Raw genomic sequence first — 20,516 nt, 5'->3', positions numbered from 1 at the left:
ACAACTGGATTGTTGGGAGCCTGTGGAAGGTTTCTGTTATCTTGTGTATGTTTGTGCACATGCACCTGGGAGTAGTATTAGTTGGGAAGACAGTATGGGAAGGGTGCACTTTCATGGCGTGGGAGGAAGCTGGAGATGAAGGGAAGTGCTGCTCAAGGAGAAAGGTGGTGTTTTGGAGTGTGGGGACCAGTGCTGTGCCTCCTTTAAACCTCCTGTGCAGGAAACCAGCCTTTGTGGGTTTTGTTGCTCTTGGAGCAATTTTAGAGGACTGTTCTCACCAGCACAAGCATCAGTTTGGAGAGTGGTTTGTTGAACTTAAAATTTCCTTGTTGTAAATGTGGAAGAGTAATTAGAACAATTTTCTATTCAGGATAGCATTTTAATTTTAGTTCAAATATATAAAGTCTCTATGAAAAATGCAAATCAGCCCCCTCTGATCTGCTCACGTTCTGAGTCATGTGATTTGCAGTGTGCTCTGCATTACTTGCTGAGAGGAAGAAACCCTTTTCCAGGTAATTTGAGTAATGGGAAATAGGTCTCCATTAGTTGCATAGCTACTGGTGAAATGCTTAACATATTTGTGGGATTAGTCTAAAACATGGATGAGATGTACTGGGCTGTGGATTTGTGTCATGATGAAGTCATCAAGCACTGGCCTAAGCACGCACCTCCACAGTGTCATGTGTCAGCTCCTGAAGCATCCCATGGGACAGCTTGGGCTCTGCCTTTCTGCCAGCAGTGTGCAGTTGGCTGATTCCTGTGAGGTTGGTTTGCTGTTGGTCACACGGTGTGGGTTTGGGGATGTTCCTGCTGCTGACTGAGACAATGTTTAGGGGTTTTATTATTCAAAACTGTTGGATACCACTGTGAGCTATTCTTTGGTAAACCATTCATCTGTGATAAGCTTTTTTTAAATCCGTGCCAGATTTTACAATCAATAAACTGTAGTTACGTGAAAAATTGAGTTAATGTTCACTTGAGGTATAAAATGTGTCTGAAAATATACACACGTACATACACACAAAAAAAGCTGATTGAAAATGACATGAACTATGAACATTTGTAACAGCCACCTGAAAACCATGGAATTCAAGACAAGGTTATATTTTCAAGACATAGATTGACATTTCCTTTAGTTTTAATTTTTAATTTTCAGGCATAGTGTTTAGAAAAGTAAGATTTTTCCATCTGCCTCAGCCAAAATATCTGAAGTGAGGAGTAGCTGGTTGTCTTAGGAGTTATTGGAGGGGTGGAAGGAAAGAACTTATTCTTTCTTCCCGTGTTGGAGCCTTCTGGTGAGAGGTGGACATTGAGCTTGGAAGCACCTCAAAGCTTTTAACACCCTCCACTGCAGTGCCCTTGTAGGGCATGGGTAGTTCTGCTGTGGAAGAAATTTCTCTTTACTCTGCTGATCAGTAAATTGCTTAATGCCCATCATTGTTATTTCAGTCAGCAGTTGTTATTGCTGAAGCTGCCAAATATCTGTTTGGTTTTGGGACTTTTGGTAGAGTTGGTCGTAGTAATGTTGAGCCTGTTGTTTCCTGTTTGACGCTCTGCACAGAGCCGGGGTTTGGGAATGGAAATTTAGCGTCTGGTTACTTGGGCGTTTTAACCATTTCTGTGAACTTTGTTTTCTACAAACCAGAGGTCCAAACTGTATTCCTCATGCGAGATCATTCTCCAGTTTAAAGCCTGTAGGGATGTGACATTTAAGAGGAACCAACTCCTACAATTGGGAGGAAAGTTTTGGAGTCACTCAGATGCATGTTAAGTGTGTGAAGATAGCTGATGATCAGTCTGAGAGGTCTGGAGGAGAGAGTGCACAAAACCTGAAAAAATCGGATGTGCTATTTCAATGCTTTCTTAGCCCTGGTTACACTCTCTGGTTGGGTAACCCAAGATTTGTGCTGAGTACTGGCATTGCAACTTGTCACTTTTCACTTCAACCAAGACCACGTTGAGACTTCACTGTCAAGGTGTCTTTGTAACTCATGGCATACAGCACGTTTTTTGCAAAGACAAAAGCTTGAAGAACAGATTTGTTAAAATTTGATGCTCTTGGGATTGTAACCCCTGGGATTCCTGACTAGTGACCTCTCTCCTAAGGCAGCCCAGCCCTGTTAAAGGGAGACGAGGGCACTTGAGTTGTTTGCAGGTAGTGCAAGCTGCAGCTTCCTCTGGGTCATTGGCCCGGCAGTCACTGCTGTGCTCTTGTGTCTCACGTAGCAAGTAGCTTGGTCTGTAAATCCAGGGAGACCTGTGGATAACAGGAGCTCTAAGCAGTAGTCTAAAAAAATCGGTGTCTGTAGCTTGAGTAGTGTTACATGGGGAATTGGAAAAGCTGCACCAGGAGAGTTAAGGAGCCCCCTTTTATCTTCAGGGTGGCCAGGGAGACACCAAAACATTGACCCATCACATCTTAACAGCAGCAAAGGCCCTTGGGAGGATGTCTTCCTTCCTCTGGGCCGGGGAGGAGGGAACAGTATCTCTGCTTCCTACAGCCCTTTTAACAAGGATTTCAGGGAGATTGATGCTAACAGCTTTGGTAGTTGTCCCTATTTACAGAGGGCAAACACTGCTAAACACTCATTCATCCTGGAGCATCATGCTAATGTAGGCTATGGGAAGATACCTGAGGCGTGCCCAGAGGCTATGGGTGTTTTGCTCCAAACACAAATGAGCTGGGAGATCTGGAGGGAAATTTAGGTAGTCTTGGAAGGAATTCTTGTTAGATCTGTATGCAAGGTCAGCACCTCCTCGACGGGGAGGTGGATTCAGCCCTCTCTTTGCCTCAGTTCAGGCTTAGGGTTTGGCTTCTGCAGTGTTGGGAGAGAGAGGCCAAGTCCATTTTGGACTCTAGAGTATCTGTTTCCTTACCTGTAAAAAGCAGTGGGCAGGATGAGCTCGTTAGCCTTCAGGCAGTCATCCTAGGAGAAGGACAACTCCAATCCCAAACCCGGGCAGATGGAGCTCGCTTAGCCCTGTAAGGCCATCCATCTAAGAGAAGGTCACTCTAATCAAACCTACGTCCTGAGGACCTCACTGCCACCGTCCAAGCTTGCTCGGCCCTGGCAGATGAACCTTAGGATTAAAGGGTGGGTTCAGTTCTGCGCAGGCTGCATCTCACCTAAAAAAAATCCATTGCGCAGGCTTGAAGGCTTTACCCACATGCAAAAAGCCCTGTAGCGACGGGCGAGGGTCGAAACGGCAGGTGAGAGGTGCACTGGGAGCCACAGACCCAACCCTGCATGCAGGCGGTTCAGGACATTGGTCATTTGAGACTGACCGGAGATGACGACAGTCTCTTGGGGCAGCACCCTGAACGACCAAGCAGCCTTTTCAAAAAGCAGTGTTGAAGCTTTTGGAGCTCAGCAATACCCCTAGTAATTTATATGGCACTCCTGGATGTTTCTGTGAATTTTTAAAGGTGCTGTCTTGGGTGAAGAGCTCGTTTTCTTCGTGTAACTTTAGATGTTTATCCTGCTTGAAAATACACAGGTATTACTGAACAGTTTGGATAGTTATATGTGGAGTTTGGTTGAGGCATTCTAGGATCATATAGGTATAAAAGACCAGGAAGTAGAGCAAAAGATGAGAGAGAGACAGAGTGAAGCTATTTGTATTCTAAGTAAATGACAGTAAGTGTAAACTGGGCTGGAAGGGGAGAGAAGGATCACATATTGCTGCTGAGAAGTTTGGCTGGATTTTGTTAAGAAGAGGAAGCAAGTAAAAAAGCAACAGGGTGGCCAAAGTGGAAATAATCTGATCAGAGAGAGAAGGAAGATCATATGCTTTGCTTTCCAGGCTGACAGAGGTTTTGGTTTGATTTTTAGCAGTTCATATTTTAAAGAGTCTCTTTTTTTCTTTTTGTCAGATTATGTCTACTTCGAAAATTCTTCAAGTAACCCATATTTGATACGAAGAATAGAAGAGCTCAATAAGGTAAACATTTTTTTTCCATCAAGTCTTTGAAGTTAATTGAATTTATGATCTGTTTGATTTGATTAAAATCAAAACAATTCTTTAGCAGTTCACCGGTAATTAGAAGCTTAAAAATACTTTTGTTCTCTGATAATTTTCTGGAATGCTTTAAGACCTTTTGTTCTCCTTTGGTATGAAAGGACTGAATGTCAATGGCAGGTCATTCTCAAGGTAATTATGCCCACCTTTAGGGCAGGAGATTTCTGAGGTTCTTCAGTTCCATGCCAGGATCGTGGAAGATAAAGATAATATAACAGTTTGCCTAGAGGATAGAGAGCTTTAGTTTGATCTTTCTTGGGGGAGACTCTTGCTCAACAGAAAGATTTGTAACTATTATCTGCTTCCTCAGACTTTATCTTTGCTGGTTGTCCTTTGGGCCTGTGCATTATTTCATCTGCCAAATTCCCTTTCAATGGATCCAAAAGGGTGATGGTTTGTATGTGGGAAGGCAGCTGAAGTTCTCAGTGCTGAACTTTGACCTAGCTGAGGAGGTAAGACTGTTCTGAAGCCATTGGCTGTGTCCTAAACATGCCACTTCGTCGGGTTTAATACCAGCGTTGTTGCAGCCCATACAGGAGGTTTGGATTGGAATTTTCATTAGCTGACTAAAATTAAGTATTTTTCTTCAGCAACCAGTGATGGAAAAGCATGTAGTTCTAAAAGAGTTACTTGGAATACAAAATGTATCAATTTGATGACAAATAAAGAATCTGAAGGTAAGGACATCCTTGTAAACCCTTCTTTCTTTTTTTTTAGTGGAGGTTTTTTACAGAAATATCTTCTCTCTTCCCTTAAAGAAATGCGAGTGAGTTCTTAAAATTTTCCCAGTGGATCCTTAGCCGTGAGGTATCACCAGCTGTGCTCCACTTGTCACAGGGTGCAGATTTGTCAATCACTTCCTAGAAAGCATTGTTTTCCCCTCTTATTTTTCCTCTTCATTCTTCCCCATACCTTTAAAGAAATGAACTTTCAGCCTGGATCTCCCATCTTGGTGCAACTCTTGCTTGAGCTGTAATTTCCCTGACCTACTCTTCGAAATGGGTCTTTCAGGTTGAAATTAATCCTATATCTTGTCCTGCCTTTTTTTCACTGAGTGCAAATGAAACCTAGATAATTAAATAAATCAGATAAATTTACATTGTAGCTGTCTGTGTTTTAAGAAGATGACTCCTGCATTTGTATTTTAGTTCCTCAAAATTTGAAAGTTCTGACATATTTAACAGAAAATGGTAGAAAGTGTGCATGCTCTGTCCTAAAAACTGTTATTCTGCAAAGGAAATACTTGTGCATTTATGTGTTGTCTGGTTGTTCTTTCTTTGTGGTAGGAAAACTGGTCTTATAACAGTTGAAACTTTTCCTTCATTCACATCTTAGAAACAAGCATATACATGAATTTTTGTTTCCTTGTGGACACTACCCTTTTTGGACACTTCCCAGCATGGAATTTGTGTTTTAATCTTCTAGTTTCTGAAACTGTGTGCCTTCATTATGATTTTCCAAGACTCTTGAGCAGTAGGATACAATTCTTAAGCTACATTTTCATTATTTGGTTTATTTTAGAGATAGTAAATTGTCTGGTGCTGTTACAAACCAGGAGGTTTATTTCCCCTAGAGCTTGTAAAAAGCCGGTTTCACAGTTTAGCAAGTGCCATCTTACAAGTAATTGATCACCTGTGTAATATTAAGAGTTTAAAGAAAACAATCTTTCAAAAATTCAGACCTTTTTTGTGTGTTGTCACCAGTGTAGAGTTTATTGCCTGATCCAGCTTCCTTGGTTCTCCTTCTGGAATGTTTTTGGGTTTTTTTTGTATGTTTGTCATTGTTTAACTTAGCAGTGCTGTCAGAGAAAGAAAACCTTACTTGATTTCTTTTGTGAAAATAATAATGGCCTGGTTCTTTCTTGCTTTCCTGCTGCCCTGCAGAGTTTGGAGGACAGTCTAGATCTGAATTCTGTTGTTACATTTCACAGTTTTTTATTAGGATTTTAAAGATGCATTTGAATTTCGCTTAATGTAGGTATCGCCTCGATAATAGCCAAGTGGCTTTTTAATATGTTGTAATTGCAGGTAAGTGTGGGGTTTTTTTCTTACCCCTTGAAACATCTGTAACCTAAAAATGGTGATCCCACAGAAACAATTAGGAGGGAAGGGCCAAACTACCTGGAATTTCCCTACCCTGGATCTGCTGGAGTTTGTGTGTTGGATAACACGTGCAGATGGAGGTGCTAAAAGTAGATGCCGTGTAGCTCCTGTGCAAAATTCCAAATTATTTCTGCAGTTTCTAGTCAGTGTGAACAGTTCTGCTCTTGATTAGTGGTCAATTTTTTTCTTTTTTTTCCCCCCCTGTTTTAGACTGCCAATGGAAACGTGGAAGCAAAGGTGGTGTGTTTCTACAGAAGGAGAGACATATCAAGTACACTTATTGTATTGGCAGACAAACATGCAAGTAAGCTTGTTTGTGTTCAAATTAAATTGCTTCTATGCAAAATTGTCAAACTTGGATATGACTTTGATATTTGAATTCAAGTATCAATCTTACTATTCATAAATGTCTTTTTTCAGCAATTTGCATTACTTGTTTGTCTGACTTCTCTTTCTACTTGCCCCCCCCCTTATGTTATTTTTTGTTTTTCCTTTCCCCTTTCCTTACACCTTTTAAAACCTCATTTGTGTATAGTTTGATTGGGGGGGACAGCACAAAAGTTTTCATTTAGAGCTGAGTAAAAGCATCATCCTACTTGCTCTAGAGAAGTGAATTTTTTAATTTTTGGAATGAGAAGGGAGCATTCTCCCTGTCTCATATTACTTCTCATGAATTACTTGGTTTGGTTTGTAGATTAAAAAAAACCCCTCAAACATTCTTTATAAGTAAATCAAATAGACTGATCAGAGGAAACCAACTTGAAACGTGGCCAGCTTGAAACCTGACTAACAGGATTTCTCTTTATATTTCAATATTAATATTTTTTGTAGTGACATAGCTTTTGTCTGAACTTGTTCAGTAAATACACTTAAAAAGCAGAGAATTTTAGGATCTCCTATCACTGTTTTGAATATTTCAAGCCCTTTTGTTCAGAAAAGAAGTGTCTGTGCTGAGAGGAGACTTGAAATTTAGAACTTTTTTTTTGAGTATTATGTTCTGATTTTTAAAAAAAGCATGAAAATATCATAAAATTCAGAGGGTTATTCATGCTACCTTACATCGGCCTCCCTTGTGTGTATACATTGTGTAACTAATTTCTTGTTTGTTTGTTGGTTTTTTTTTAATTTTTTTTTCTTATTTTACAGAATGTTGTGTTATGTAGGCATGTAGTCCTCTCCCAGGATGATCAGAGGCATGTGGGACACCTAGCTGAGTAGATAATAATAAGAAGAATAATAAATTCTTATGTCTAAACAAGAATTTAATGCTACAATTCTTTTTCAATTATAGAAACAGTTTTAAAACAGAGCAACATATTTACATGACGTTTGGCACTTTATGTGAGGTGCTTCCAGCCTGTTTGACTCCATTCCAATTGCCAGGGAGAATTAGATTTAGGTTTATTACACCTTCCTCTGCCAGTTCAACGTCCCTCTTGCCCCATCCTTGCAAGGTGATGGATACAGTACTAATATAACACTTTCCAAAACAGACATATTGAAAGGGAGAAAAAGACTGAGCGGGTGGAGTTACAAAACTGTTTTTTCCTGTAAGTAGAGGAATGTGTGAGATGTAGCTGTTCAGATTGCTTAAAATTTAGCAAAAAGCATGGACAGCCATATGAATCCTTGTAATTCAGGGCACATGCATAAATGAAAGAGAAGCAATCAGATATGGGCATGTGAGAATTATGATTTAGCTGGCAAGCATTATTGTCTTTTAATGTGCTGCTTGGTGTATATATGAATAGAGTGATGTATATGTAATACAAATCTTACATAGTTTTACTGCGTGGGGATTGATTAAATCAGATATTCAGTTTTAACAATGAATACAGTATCTTGCTGTGTTCTCACTGCTGTAATGCCATTGGGGAAAACATGCAGCAAAACTACTCCCTTCTAATAAATTTGAGTATTTTCTGTTGTAGATTGGAATCTGTCCAAATAATTCCTCCATTGCTGCCATACCTTGAAGAAAAGGCCATGAGGCACTGAGATGGGGTTTGGCTGCCTGGCAGAATTGTGGTGGCAGGCAAAGCTTTTTTGATATCTCTTCAATACAGTAGTACTTATTTTGTCTGAGAAACCTGAAGCTTAATAGGAGCTTCACCATAAACAACATGACTATTGATTCCTTCATCTGTGTCTCACTTCACTAGATTTAGTAAAGGAAGCAGGTAGGAAGGATTCACAGAAACACATGTCTGAGACTGACAATGAAACATGTTTGAACCCATATAAATGCTCTTTGAATCTGCAAAGGCTGATTTCTCTTTGTGATTAGAAACTTAAATGTTTTTTTTTTTAATGCAAGCAAATAATTCATTGTTCATGTTCATATGTATTTGAAAGATGGGAAAATTCTTCTATAGCACAATCCTATTAATGGAGCCACCAGAGACAACTGAGGCTGCCTCTTAGGGTAAATTTCATTAGTAACTAACATTTTCTCCAGTATGTTTCTTTCTGGTGCAGAGTAAAATTGCTACTCAATGACTTCCATTTATTTAGATAGATGTGCTGTTCTGCGGCTTCCGTTCTTCCTAAGGAGGGAGAAGAGAGTAAAATGAAGCTTTTGGACAGCCATTAGTTCTTTACTCTGAAAAAAATATCTACATCTTGCATGATATAATGAAATTAAATTTTGTGGATGTTAAGATTCTAGTACAGATACTCCACACTGTCACAGACTTTGAATTCATTTCCATAAAGTCTCCTGTTGCCTCATTTTGATGCATTTGCAGTAGATGTACGTATCTGCATCGCTGATCTTTTAACTGCCTTTGTTCAGCTGATTAATGGAGCTTTCTGACTGCAGACATTTCTGGATTCACACAGTCTTCTGTTTAAGATGCCTTTATTTCAGACCTACTGTTGAGATCAGTGCAGTGAGAGAGCCAAGTAATGAGAAGATACGGCCAGAACGTGAATGGAAAAATTATATATATATATATATATAACTCTTTCAATAAAGGAAGGAAAAAGGTGTGATTGTGAAATGAATGTTTTGAAGTTTAAAACAAAAAAAGCCACTTTAGCTTGTATGATCCATCAGATATCTAAACCAGACAAGTCTGAAATGTTGTCTTTTCTCATAAATCTTTACACAGAGAAATGGATTAGAAGCACCTTATTCCGTAGTTGGTGGCTGTAAATTAACACCTGATGTATGCAACCTGATTCTTGGTTTTGATCTGTGATCTTACTATTTTTATCATATGATATAAAGCTTATCTGGGCTGTCCTATAAATCTTTCAGCCTCATAATGTCTTCCATACATTGTTAGCACTTTTTGTTCATAAGCCTTTTTAATCACCTCGCAAATTATTCTAGGGAATTTCTCCACCTGTTTCTGAAATGAACCTGCTTCACCAGTAGGAAACTGTTTAATGTTCTTGCTCAGAGACTTCATAGTGGTTTAAGAGAGATACTGTATGCAAAGAAGATTGCAGGCAGGTCTTGATGGAAGAGAAATGGGAAAGATACTTTACTCCTCAAGCTGCTGTTGGGTGCTGTCACTACATACTTTCTCTATATGTCTTATATAGTTTTTTATAATCAAGTTAATATTTTCAGCAGCAGGAATACAGCTTCCTATCCTCTCTTCTAATGATCCGCCCCCATCCATGTCTGGATACTTGTGGGTTGCCTTAGGACACAGTTTTCACTTCATAAAAATGTTTATCCCGATTTGCAAAGCAATGAGTGGCCAGTTGGAGAACTGAGTAGTTAGTGCTGGCTGGTTTGGCAGATTTATAGTTAGTTTTCAGCAGCTGACGTTTGGCTGCAGGCACACATAGCAGAATGGTTTGGCAAGTGCCAAAGCTTCTGAAAATAAATGTCTTGTAGCGGTTAAATGTCATTGCTCGTTCAGTCCATGAGTTGCATGATACCTGCATGCCTAGAGAAGTAAGGAGTCTATTGAGAATTATTTTTTTTACATTTTAGATAACACCAATCTAAATAAAGTTTGACCATAGCTTCACAAATAAGCTGTTTTTATTTTATTTCTTCCATTTTATTCCCCCTCTCCATTTTTTCCCAACACCACACTTGCAGGTTTAAGAGGAGTCAAATTCACATATCCACTAATGACACTTTGGCTCTGTTGTTACTGGGAGGAGGAAGCTGTGGTTTTTCTCTTTGGGAGCAGTGCAGGGAGGGAAGATACAATAAGTGTCCAAAATAGTGGCTGTTTTGCAGCCATGGCCACTATTACAGGTAGCAAAGATGATGACAAGGAATTTGTGGCAGGAATCCTAGTGGGATGTCTTGATGATGTGGCAAACTCCTTCTAAAGTGTCAAGGTATAAGGATTTTTAGTTGTTTAAACTTTCATCATATTTTCTATAGCTACAAATCAATATCTAGTTTTTGGTAGAGAGAAAATAAATAAGGCTAAGGCTTCATGCAGACCATTTGAAACTGAACCTGGAAGAAGGAAACTGGTTTTGTATTGTTCATTTATTCAAGTGCAGCATTTCTTTAATGTCTGTCTAAGATCCTTAGATGAACTGTTAGAGCAGCAAGAGTTACAACTTCCTTTGCTGCTGAAGGAGCTGTTATGCAGGTCACCAGTGCTGGCTTTACTGTGTTTCCCAATGTTTTGGCTCCAGTTTTTTCCTTTACATTATTTTGTTAGTGATAACCTTGTTAACTAATTCTTCTGTTACTACAGACTGTCTCCCTAGTTGGACAGCCTGGTGTGCTCTCTAAACCTAATTTCTGTATCTTGTTTGCCTTTGTGCATTTCTGAATTCTGTCGTGTAGCTACTTGTAAAACACCCAGAATGCAGAAAAAGGGCTGATGCTTTCTACCTCTGATGTTGTTGAGAGCCCAATCTGATCTATGGCAAATTGCTATTCTTTCTAGTGTCTAGCAAATATTGATGTTTAATTTCACATCTCACACACCCAGTCATTTCAAATTACAATTACTGCCTCTTGGGTTTCTCCTGCCAGCTCAAAGTTTACTCTTCCTAATTATTTTCCCCATATATGTTAGCTTTCACATGAATCTTGCTGTTTGTGCTCAGTCTGTCTGTCTCTTGTTCCCAATATAAGTCATCTTCAGGCTTTGTTAATGTGCTCTTAATGATTCTGTCATCAAATATCAAATAATACTTAATCTAATATGCTCCTTGCAGCATTCCACTGGCTGTTTCTGCATAGCTGATATATCACTGTTTGTATTACGGTTAAATGTTTAGTTTCAAATCTGCACAAGCACACCTATCAGAGAGATTAATTTTGAAGTAGGCTTTAGGAGAGCATTGAAGTCCCAATATACTGTACCTCCTGTATTCCCATAATTCCCATAGCACTTACTCTACAGTACTGTCAAAATGCAGGCAAGTCTTTCTGAAAAGATTTTTTGGATATTTTATAAATATCTATCTATCTCTCTATCTTTTTAAGACTATGGTTCTTACTTCTCATGGGCCACCATTCTTGAGGATGGAGTCTGCTTCAGTTAGAGTGTGAGTGGGTGAGCTGTAGGAAGGTGAAATGCAGATGTGTCAGACAGACTTGACCTGGAGCTGTGGCTGGGACAGACCCTGTTGTGGTTTATACTCTGATTTAATAAGCCTTTGTTGTCTGTGCAGAGGTGGTGATGTGGTGTCAGTGGGGTGTGAGGTGGTATTGGTTAGTTTTTGTCAAGGTGCTTTTGCATGACTTCAGTGAGGTAGAGGTTCCTGTCCTGGATCCAGTCCTGTGTTCTCTCCTCCCTCAGTTCCGAATGCATTTGCCAGTTTCATTCTTTTCAGTGCTAAATCATGCCAGTGGAAAAGGAGAGAAGATGCTTGTGTAGATTTATTTGTTTGTTTGTTATTTCTTGGGATATTCTTACCTCTGTCTGACAGTTTTGCCTCTGCGTGTGTGGGGAGTTGTTTGTTACCTGTAGAAACTCCTGTCTGTTTTTAAGAAAAAATGTGTTGTGCTTTTTGATTTTTAAAAGGTTACGCATAGCAGAGCTGGAGTAAGAACAACATGTGTGCTTCCCCCCACCTGTATGTTATTACAAAAGCTAGACACATAAATAAAACACTAGTTGAAAGGCAAGCCTACCTGAAGGGGTGCAGTTCCTGGGATTAGCTTGGTTGTGCTGGTGCTTTCGTTTTGTTTGTGGATTTGACTGGCACGCAGCAGTTGACACACTTTCTGGAAAAATGTAATTTTTAAAAGCTCTAGGCTATCAAATATACTGAAGATATTAAGTATTTTAGGTTGCTCCTTATAGTGTTTTCCCTGCATTACACAGGGCACTGCTGTCATTCTCCAAAGCTGTTTTAAGTATAAGCATGAACTGCCTTTTCATTTGTGCATCCTTCGGTTTTCAGGAAAGCAAGCTTGGAACTTGCTGACTTGTTTGTGGATTGCTGCTGGTGTATTTATAGTGCAGGATAGCAGGCACAATATTAATTTTCAACTAAAACAGAATCCACTTCAGTAAATAAATTGCAGACCCATGAAACTGTGGCACAAATGTAAATTTGGTGTTCCAGTTCCCAGGAAAATATTAAAACCTAAAGTGCCTGCTGCTGTATGCTTAACAGCTTGTGTGCTGTAACAGCTATTGTATGTTGCAGTCTGGTTTAATTATGCTACTATTTTTTTCCTTCCTTGCTGGAGCAGCCTACCTGAGGGGCAAATAAACCACAGGTCTTTTTTCAGGACAGTAAAACAGTGATAAATTGTGGGGAGCCTGTAGGGTACATAATTTTCTGTCACCCCCTTTGGCATAATGTTGGCCTATTTAAAACTAAATGCAATTTTAGTGTTTTATAAAATTGAGAGCTCTCATTTCTGCTTGCTTTATTTTTTTGGATAACTATAAGGATTATAGTTAACTAATCTTAAGGGTATGTAAATCATAACTGTACCTGTGTGTGTTTCTGACTAGCAATGTTTCTTGGCAACAACTGTTGAATTAAGCTGCAGGCAAAAGTCTGCTCTTTGAGAGTAATGCTGCTGTAAAATTAGAGTTTTACAATTCATGTATGAGGCTTTACAGCTCATTCTGCTGCAGTCTGGGAAACCTTTCCCATGATTTTGCAAAATACAGTAACTGCCTTAATTTCTTAGAGAAGGAAAAGTCTGATATCTTCTTTCTCAGTTCATCATGGAGGACCTTTGCAGCTTTTTTAAATGAGTATTTTGCCTTTTACAGCTTTATTTTGCATAACTGGCAGGATACTTGCTAATGAACACAGAACATACAATTTATTTCTTACAAGACAGGTGCCTGGAGATGTTTTGGATCAGTTGTGTATCGGTGTGGATGTGATTTCATGTATTTACTTGGGCATACATTTAAGAACTGGTTGGATGGAAATTGGATGCCTTGAAGCCAGACATGGTGGATCCTGACTGTTGAAATGCTGGAGTGTTGCAGTTGAATGTGTGTGGTGGTGTGGTAGGGTAGAGTGGCAAGACTGGCCTTAGGCACTTGGTTACATTCCAGTTAATCTTGTGGCTGTGATCTATTGGCTGTGGTTGGAGTGAGGAGAATAAAATATATTCATTAAATAAACTACGCTTTTCAATGGGCATTTCCTGCAGATGCTGTTGAGGTCAGGATGGGACAGTGTGATATCCTGAAAAAAGAGTAGGGTTTAAGAGAACTGATGCCTGGAAAAGAGGAAAGACTTCACTTTTATTGCCTCTTTCAAAGTGTGTCAGCTTCTGCCTGATGAATCTGATGGTGCACTGGTGGTCTCCAAAAGCAGCTCTCTCCCCTCAGAACTTCTCTGTTGGTAGGAGATTTGTGACTTTCAGCTTGGTGAGCCAGTGTGACTGTGTGAACCTGAGGTGATTTGATCCCAGTGGTGAATGAATAAATACATTCTTCACAGGCATCATTTCAATTATGTAATTGTTCAGTTGGCTGAAATGTGAGAATTCAGATGAAGGTAGATTTAATCTGGTTGTTTATTATTTAGCAAAGGTTTTAGAGCAGCTCATCCCGATTGGCTCAGAATCAATTCTTGCCCTGTTCTTGATGATCAGTTTTGTCTCTTTATCACTAGGAGAAATGGAAGAAGAGATGGAAAATCCAGAAATGGTTGATTTACCAGAGAAACAGAAGCATCAGCTACGACATCGTGAGTTGTTTCTCTCACGACAGCTGGAATCTCTGCCAGCCACACACATTAGGTAATGACTGTTTTCTTCCATCTTATTCAAAAATCAAATAGCATTGTTATTACTCAAGCATTCTTCAGTGTAAGATCAAGTTCTGTGTATAACTTCAGTAATACCATCTCGTGAATCACATGAGCATTTATGATGTTTTTTCATAAGATGTTTCTCTTTTTTTAGAGGCAAATGCAGCGTTACTCTGTTAAATGAGACAGAATCCCTTAAATCATATCTGGAACGGGAGGTAGGAGCCATTTTGTGTATTGTAAAGCTTGAACAGTTTATTCTGTCACAATTTAGGATTGGTGCCTTTTTACAGGTTTTCTAGAAAGAGGATGATTCTTTCATTTCTACACGTACTGTGCATTGACAGTGGGAAGCTCTAGGTCCCATACAGTTTGCATTCTGCTATAAAATTTTGTGGGTCCTGGGGGCAGACCTGGTGTTTACACCCCTGTGACAATAAGCTGCCTCTCCCTTCTGTAAAGAGAGCCCAACTTGCTCCTTACTGTGCCAGACTGAGGGTTCAAACTTGGAGGCTGATGCCCCAGCCAAGACAAGGTGGGAGATGCAGTAACTGCAGAAGGGGGAGCAATACAGCAAACTGTGTTTCTATATATTTGCTTTATCCTGAAATCATACAGATTTATGTTAATATGCTTTAAGCTTGATCTTGCCTCAGATTTGAGGAGCTTAGTTCCCTGTTCTTTGAGTTCACTGTTTAAAATACTTATCTGTAGTCCTTCATATGCCACCACAGACACTCAAATCCTTGAAAAACTGCTTGTCAGGTGATATCTGAGTCCTGCAGAAATTTACTCAATCTCTTTAAAGGTACCTCAAACCAACCACTTTGAAACTGAATTGTCTTGCACAGTTAATCATCGTTCAGAGTATAAACATTGGGGTTTACTTCTTCTAGGTATTTTGTTATATTAAAAATTGCTATTGTATTTTTTAAAAAATATATACCTTTAATTGTGGCCAGACCTCTGACTGCTGGCTGTGTCAGACAGTCTTGGAATTTGACAGTCTGGGAACTTTACTTCAGGAGATTAGGAAAGAATTTCAGTGTATTATTATTTGAATACATCTGCAAGCAAATAATTTGCATTTGAAAACTTTAAAAGGTTGTACAAGAAAGGAAATCTTACAATTAAAAACAGTAGGGTGATGGTCATTTCTGGCTTTTAAGACAAGGAGAAAACAGGTCATTTTTTTGCAAGGAGCATACTGTAGTCTCTCTCATAGCTGGGCTTTCTTTTTAAATGCTTTTTTTAGCTTTCTTTAGTATTTATTTAAGCATAAGATTAATTTTAATCTGATACTTTAGTTTAAGAGAATTTTAAACAAAGCATAGGGATTAAGTAGTCGAGTTTCTCTTTGGAATGTGAAGCCAAAAAAATCTTGGGTCTGCTGAAGGCTGCCAAATGGCAGCACGTCAAACAAGGGACGTTGTATTCAGCAGTGCTTGTAACCAGTTAGCAGCCTGGGATATGCCAGTTGGAAAGCAAAAGTTAATCGAACTGAAATTGGTTTAGATTTTCTAGTACCCAACTTTTAAGTCGTGTTTGCTCTCGATTGCTCCCCACGTGATTTTATTATCGCTGATGTTACAGGTGGGTATGCTGAGGCAGAAGGGAGCTGCCTTCCTCTAATCGTGCAACTGCTCCGTTGCAGATGTAGGCACAAAAAGAGATTTTATTTTTTTTTTTTTTTTCATCCTTTTGAACTCTCAAAATGCAAGATGAGTGACGTGGGTTATTTTTAAAACTGAGCAGGCACTTGGAAATTTCACAGAACAGGAGAGTTCCCTGAATGTGTCCTGTCACTTAGCACGGCATTTTGCTGTAGTGCAAACTAGCTTGGACAAATGGTAAAAAAAAAAGCTCAGAACACAAATGTGCTTGGGTGGAGGGTAAAGAGATTAAGAAAAGGAGATAGTTTGTTGCCTGATAAATTCCTAACACTGGATGATATTGTTCTGAACTGTTTCTTCTTTCCCCATACCTCCTGTTCTTATTCCATTCTTTGCTTTCAAAATGTTTCAGGACTGTTGTTTTGTTGTTTTGTTTTTTTTTTTTTTAACATGGCTGCTGTCAATAAAACCTAAGCAGTTCCAGGGAATCTGTCATTTGATTTCTTAAATGTTATGACCAGTAAAAGTAGGCTTTCAGCCCAAGGGTGTCTGCCTTGAAGCAGGTTAAGCACACAGACACAAATTTTTAGCGAGATAGTAAGCATAGCAAAATTACATTTGTGTTATCTCTATTTTCTTCCTTCCACCCCTCTGTCATCTTTCTCAGGAAGATTGCCTTGTTACATTTGAAAAGCAGGCTGAGGGGGACCAGCACAGACTTTTTATTGTGCCTGGTAAAACTGGGTTTGTAGCAGGAGTGAAGAACAGGAAGAAAGAGGAAAAAAAAAAAAGTAACTGGAAAACCTGAATTTTCTGTAGATACCAAATTCCCATGGAGATCAAGAGAAGGGCATAGCCAATTATGGCAAAAGCACTAGATTTCACTATTCTGCAGGAAACTATTTTATATGTACCATCTATTTTACAGCTCTGCCTGAATATATCCAGACGCTTGTGTGAATTTGCCTGCTGAGCAGATGTCTGGCATTTCTGTTCCTTTTGGTACCCCCCTAAAAATAAAATGTTCTCTAGTTAAAATATATGAAATACATGAAAGTAACTTTGCAAGCTGTAATGAGCTAACCATTATTTCTGTACTGTACTTTCACTTTGGGCCTGTCTTTTTTTTTCTAGTTCTTCTGCTGTTTCTTAGTGGCTTTGGTTCTTGGCTGTAGCTTTGGGTAGCTTAGGGGCTTGGGTAGAGAAGCTCTGAGCATATGTGTCTGTCTAACAGCTGGGAGATGTAGAAAGTCATGATTCAGTTTTAATTCTCTTGGCAGGTCATGTTAATTTTTCCGAACATGTTGGGTGTTTTCTGGAGTCTGAAATTAAAAGAGGAAACCCTTCTCTTTCTTGACTACTGCAGACTCAGCATACACAGTTGTGACAGCTCAAATGATCATGGAACATCTTGAACAGCTGTTTTTTTGTTGGGAACATCACTCTTGTAAAACCCTTGTGAAAAATTGTTCTTATCAAATAGTGGTGATCAAGAGTTCACATGTGCTGTCGAGTACACGAGGATCCGGTTTGTTTCTTAGACCATGGTTTGCATTGGCACTAAACTGACATTTATTAATGTTTTCAGAAATCCCACTCAGTTTGCAAGAATGAATTTCATATCTATGGGGGAAGATGGTAGTGGTATTTTATTATCTCTGGAGGTTGCAGTTTCTGTTGTATTCACACTTGGGCCCTCCAACTTTCATCTTTTCTCTGTTGAGGAGGTTCTGGTTGGGAAGAAGCTTTTAGTTCTTTTGTTGAACCTGCTTGATTTGAGACAAAACTGGATAAGATACAACAGGATGACCTGAGATTAGTAGAGAAGGGAGGGGTTTATTATATATATTAGAAAATTCATAGTGACAACCAATAAAAGAGAAGCAATAGGGCATCCAACAGTCAAATACCATGGCAGAAAACCCCTCCACAATGTATGACTTTCCCTGGCCAAGAAAGACTCTAAAGAAATTGCCTGTTGAATAGGTCTTCCTTGGGGCCCGCTGTGTTATACTACAGTGTTTGGGTTGCATATTTGCTGGGCAATGTGCCTCGAAAGCATTAATGCTGCACTGCATCTACTTTGTCCTGCATTTAGGTATTTTAGAGCTGAAACAAATAAAACACTGTATTTATAACCTGGAAGCCTGTGAGACAAAAGCTTTTCTTACATTTTATTCATGCAATAATGCATTTTCAAAATATTGTAACGTCTTCAGCTTTGTGTATGTCAGGGAGCAAGAGACCCAGATTTCTTTACATAGCTGCAATATAAATAAGTTTTCATGTACTCTGAAGCTGCCTTCTGTCAGGAGGTTGATGTAATTTGACCCTGGTGCCTGTGGGAGTAGGAATCATTTTTGTCAAAAGTATCATTTATTTAGGATGCAACCAAATCCCCCCACCCCAAACCCAAATACAGACAACCCTTCCAGTTGAAGTTCAGTTCCTTTCCAGAATTTTTGCTATGTTACTGTGGAAATTCACAACAATTTTTTTTTTTTTTTTGTCTGGGGAGGTTTTGTGTGACAGATTGGGAGACTCTCTTTTCCTTTGCCACCTCTTCATAAAGCTGAACAGGGCTTGAAACTGATGCTGGTTTTGTCCTAATTTTTGTTGCATGCTGTTGACACATACAAATATAGGAAAAGGGAAAATGAGGTGAACCTGAAATGAGATGTATTTAAAGGCAGTGCCTGCTAGTGACACAGAAGTATGGGGAAAGGGAAAATGAGCCAGTAACCCAAAATGTGAAAAATGGCACATCACATGTCCTGTTTCTGTTCAGAAACATTTCTCTTCCTTGGTGATGATGTTGCTGTGGACAGAGGTTACAAAAGGTTTATTATGCCATGTCCTACCAGAGCTCTAATCCTGCCTAGTATCCCACACTTTGGTGGAGCATACCTGGTCTCTGATGTGTCACTCAATAGCTACAGCTAAGTACTTATCCATGCAGAAAAGTTTAATTACTTATACTGTGCAGTTTTAAGTAGTTAAAATATTGGCTGTTTTCTTTCCTTGCCCTGGCAGAACATTCCCATTCTGCTATGTCTTCTGGCTTTAATTTTACACACCCAAGTAACAGAAGCTAAGCAGCTATTTTAGCCTTTTTCTCATCTACTTGAACAAAAGCCACAAATTAATGTATTGCCACCTGCAGCTAATTACTGCTGCTGCCAAATCTGCTGCCCCTCTCCCAATAACAAACAGAAGGAAACACGGTGATTTAAGCTTAGATGGTGGCAGGCAAGAAGTTGGTCATCAGTGCGTCTCTGTGACAAGGAAAGCTGAGCACATCCTGGTCTATATTAGCAGGAGTGTGGCCAGCAGATAGAGGAAAGGGATTCATCCCCACACTTCATCACTAGTGAGACTGTTTTGGAGTGTTATGTCCAACTTTGGGCCTTCCAGCATGAGAGACATCGACAGACTGGAGCAAGCCCAGCAGAGGCTGTAGAGGTAGTCTGGGTCTTCATGTCTCTATGGGGTTGCATTAGTCTGGCTGTAACACTCTGAAGTTATGCTTCAGTTTGTACCAATATTTCTTTGCAGATAAGTCACTGGCATCTAGTACTGCTGTTTTGGGATATGGGAAAATGCAATTTTGTGTTCTGAAACAGCCGATAGGACTAAAAATTGTCTCCTGGCCCTTCTGAACTTTTCTTGTGCAAGAGGATCTTTGTTCACTTCAGTTTGAGACTTCATGTTAAGGGAAGGGCTGCTGTTAAGGAGAGCTGTTACACTTCCAATGTAGAAGGAAATGGCAGTGTTTAAATAGGGTTTTAAAGCTGGTGGTTCATTTATTGTTCACCCAATTTTAAAATCTGTATATAGGTAATAAAACCAAACTTAAAATGTAAAAGCTGGGTAATACATACGTAAAGCTGAAAATAAAAGCTAATAACACTGTTTACCTTTTTGCTCTTGTTTTATTTTTAGGATTTCTTCTTTTATTCACTAGTATATGATCCTCAACAAAAGACTCTGCTCGCTGATAAAGGAGAGATTCGAGTTGGAAACCGATACCAGGCAGATATAACAGACTTACTAAAAGAGGGTAATTTCTGTAATTTATTTAAATTGTCAAGAGTCCACATTGAATGTGGCCACTTCTATGTGTGCAGCCTGCCAAGGTGTGGGAGGTGGAGGTTCCCACTGCCAGGCCATGTGTACAAGGATGGTTGGGTTTGTTGAGGCTGTTGCCCACTGAAGGCAATTAGTTCTGTTTCAAACTGGTCTTTAAATGGGCACTTGTCCAAATCACAAATGTTGTTGAAATAAATTGAATTAATGGGCTCTCTCGGAGTTTGCACTCTTTTTATTAGGAGATTTCAGAATTTCCATGGGAAGCACAAATTTCCATCGTGTCTGTAAAAGCCTTTTGTGTTTTTAATCAAGACTCACTTCCCTATGAGAGCCCCTCCCAAATTACTGCCAATTAAATGCTGTCTGCCCTCATCAATCTGCCCATTATTGCCGGGTGCCTTTTCCCTGGAGCCCTCTCCCATTCCCAGTGTTGGCTGCCGGCCTAGACTTCTCACCTGCAGAACAGGCAGAGGGAAGAATTTGCTGGCTGGAGTGTGTGGTGAGACCTCAACCTGCCCCC

General features: G+C 39.5%; 1 protein-coding gene across 3 annotated transcripts in view; it reads left to right on the top strand.

Moving 5' to 3' along the window:
- Positions 1–3,874: 3,874 nt before the first annotated feature.
- MTA1 (metastasis associated 1) overlaps positions 3,875–20,516 on the top strand; it is a 61,972-nt gene continuing 45,330 nt past the window's right edge. For all 3 annotated transcript variants that reach the window (XM_017815766.1, XM_017815765.1, XM_017815764.1), the window contains exons 1-5: positions 3,875–3,942; positions 6,333–6,426; positions 14,157–14,283; positions 14,449–14,512; positions 19,850–19,967. In XM_017815766.1, the coding sequence (XP_017671255.1) occupies positions 14,162–14,283; positions 14,449–14,512; positions 19,850–19,967 (304 nt within the window). In that variant the 5' untranslated portion in view covers positions 3,875–3,942; positions 6,333–6,426; positions 14,157–14,161. The remainder of the gene's footprint in view (positions 3,943–6,332; positions 6,427–14,156; positions 14,284–14,448; positions 14,513–19,849; positions 19,968–20,516) is intronic.

The sequence above is a fragment of the Lepidothrix coronata genome, unplaced genomic scaffold (assembly GCF_001604755.1).
Source record: "Lepidothrix coronata isolate B3197 unplaced genomic scaffold, Lepidothrix_coronata-1.0 Scaffold52, whole genome shotgun sequence".
Taxonomy (NCBI): domain Eukaryota; kingdom Metazoa; phylum Chordata; class Aves; order Passeriformes; family Pipridae; genus Lepidothrix; species Lepidothrix coronata.
The sequence above is the reverse complement of the archived record's forward strand: the minus strand, read 5'-3'. Positions and strand labels throughout refer to the sequence as shown.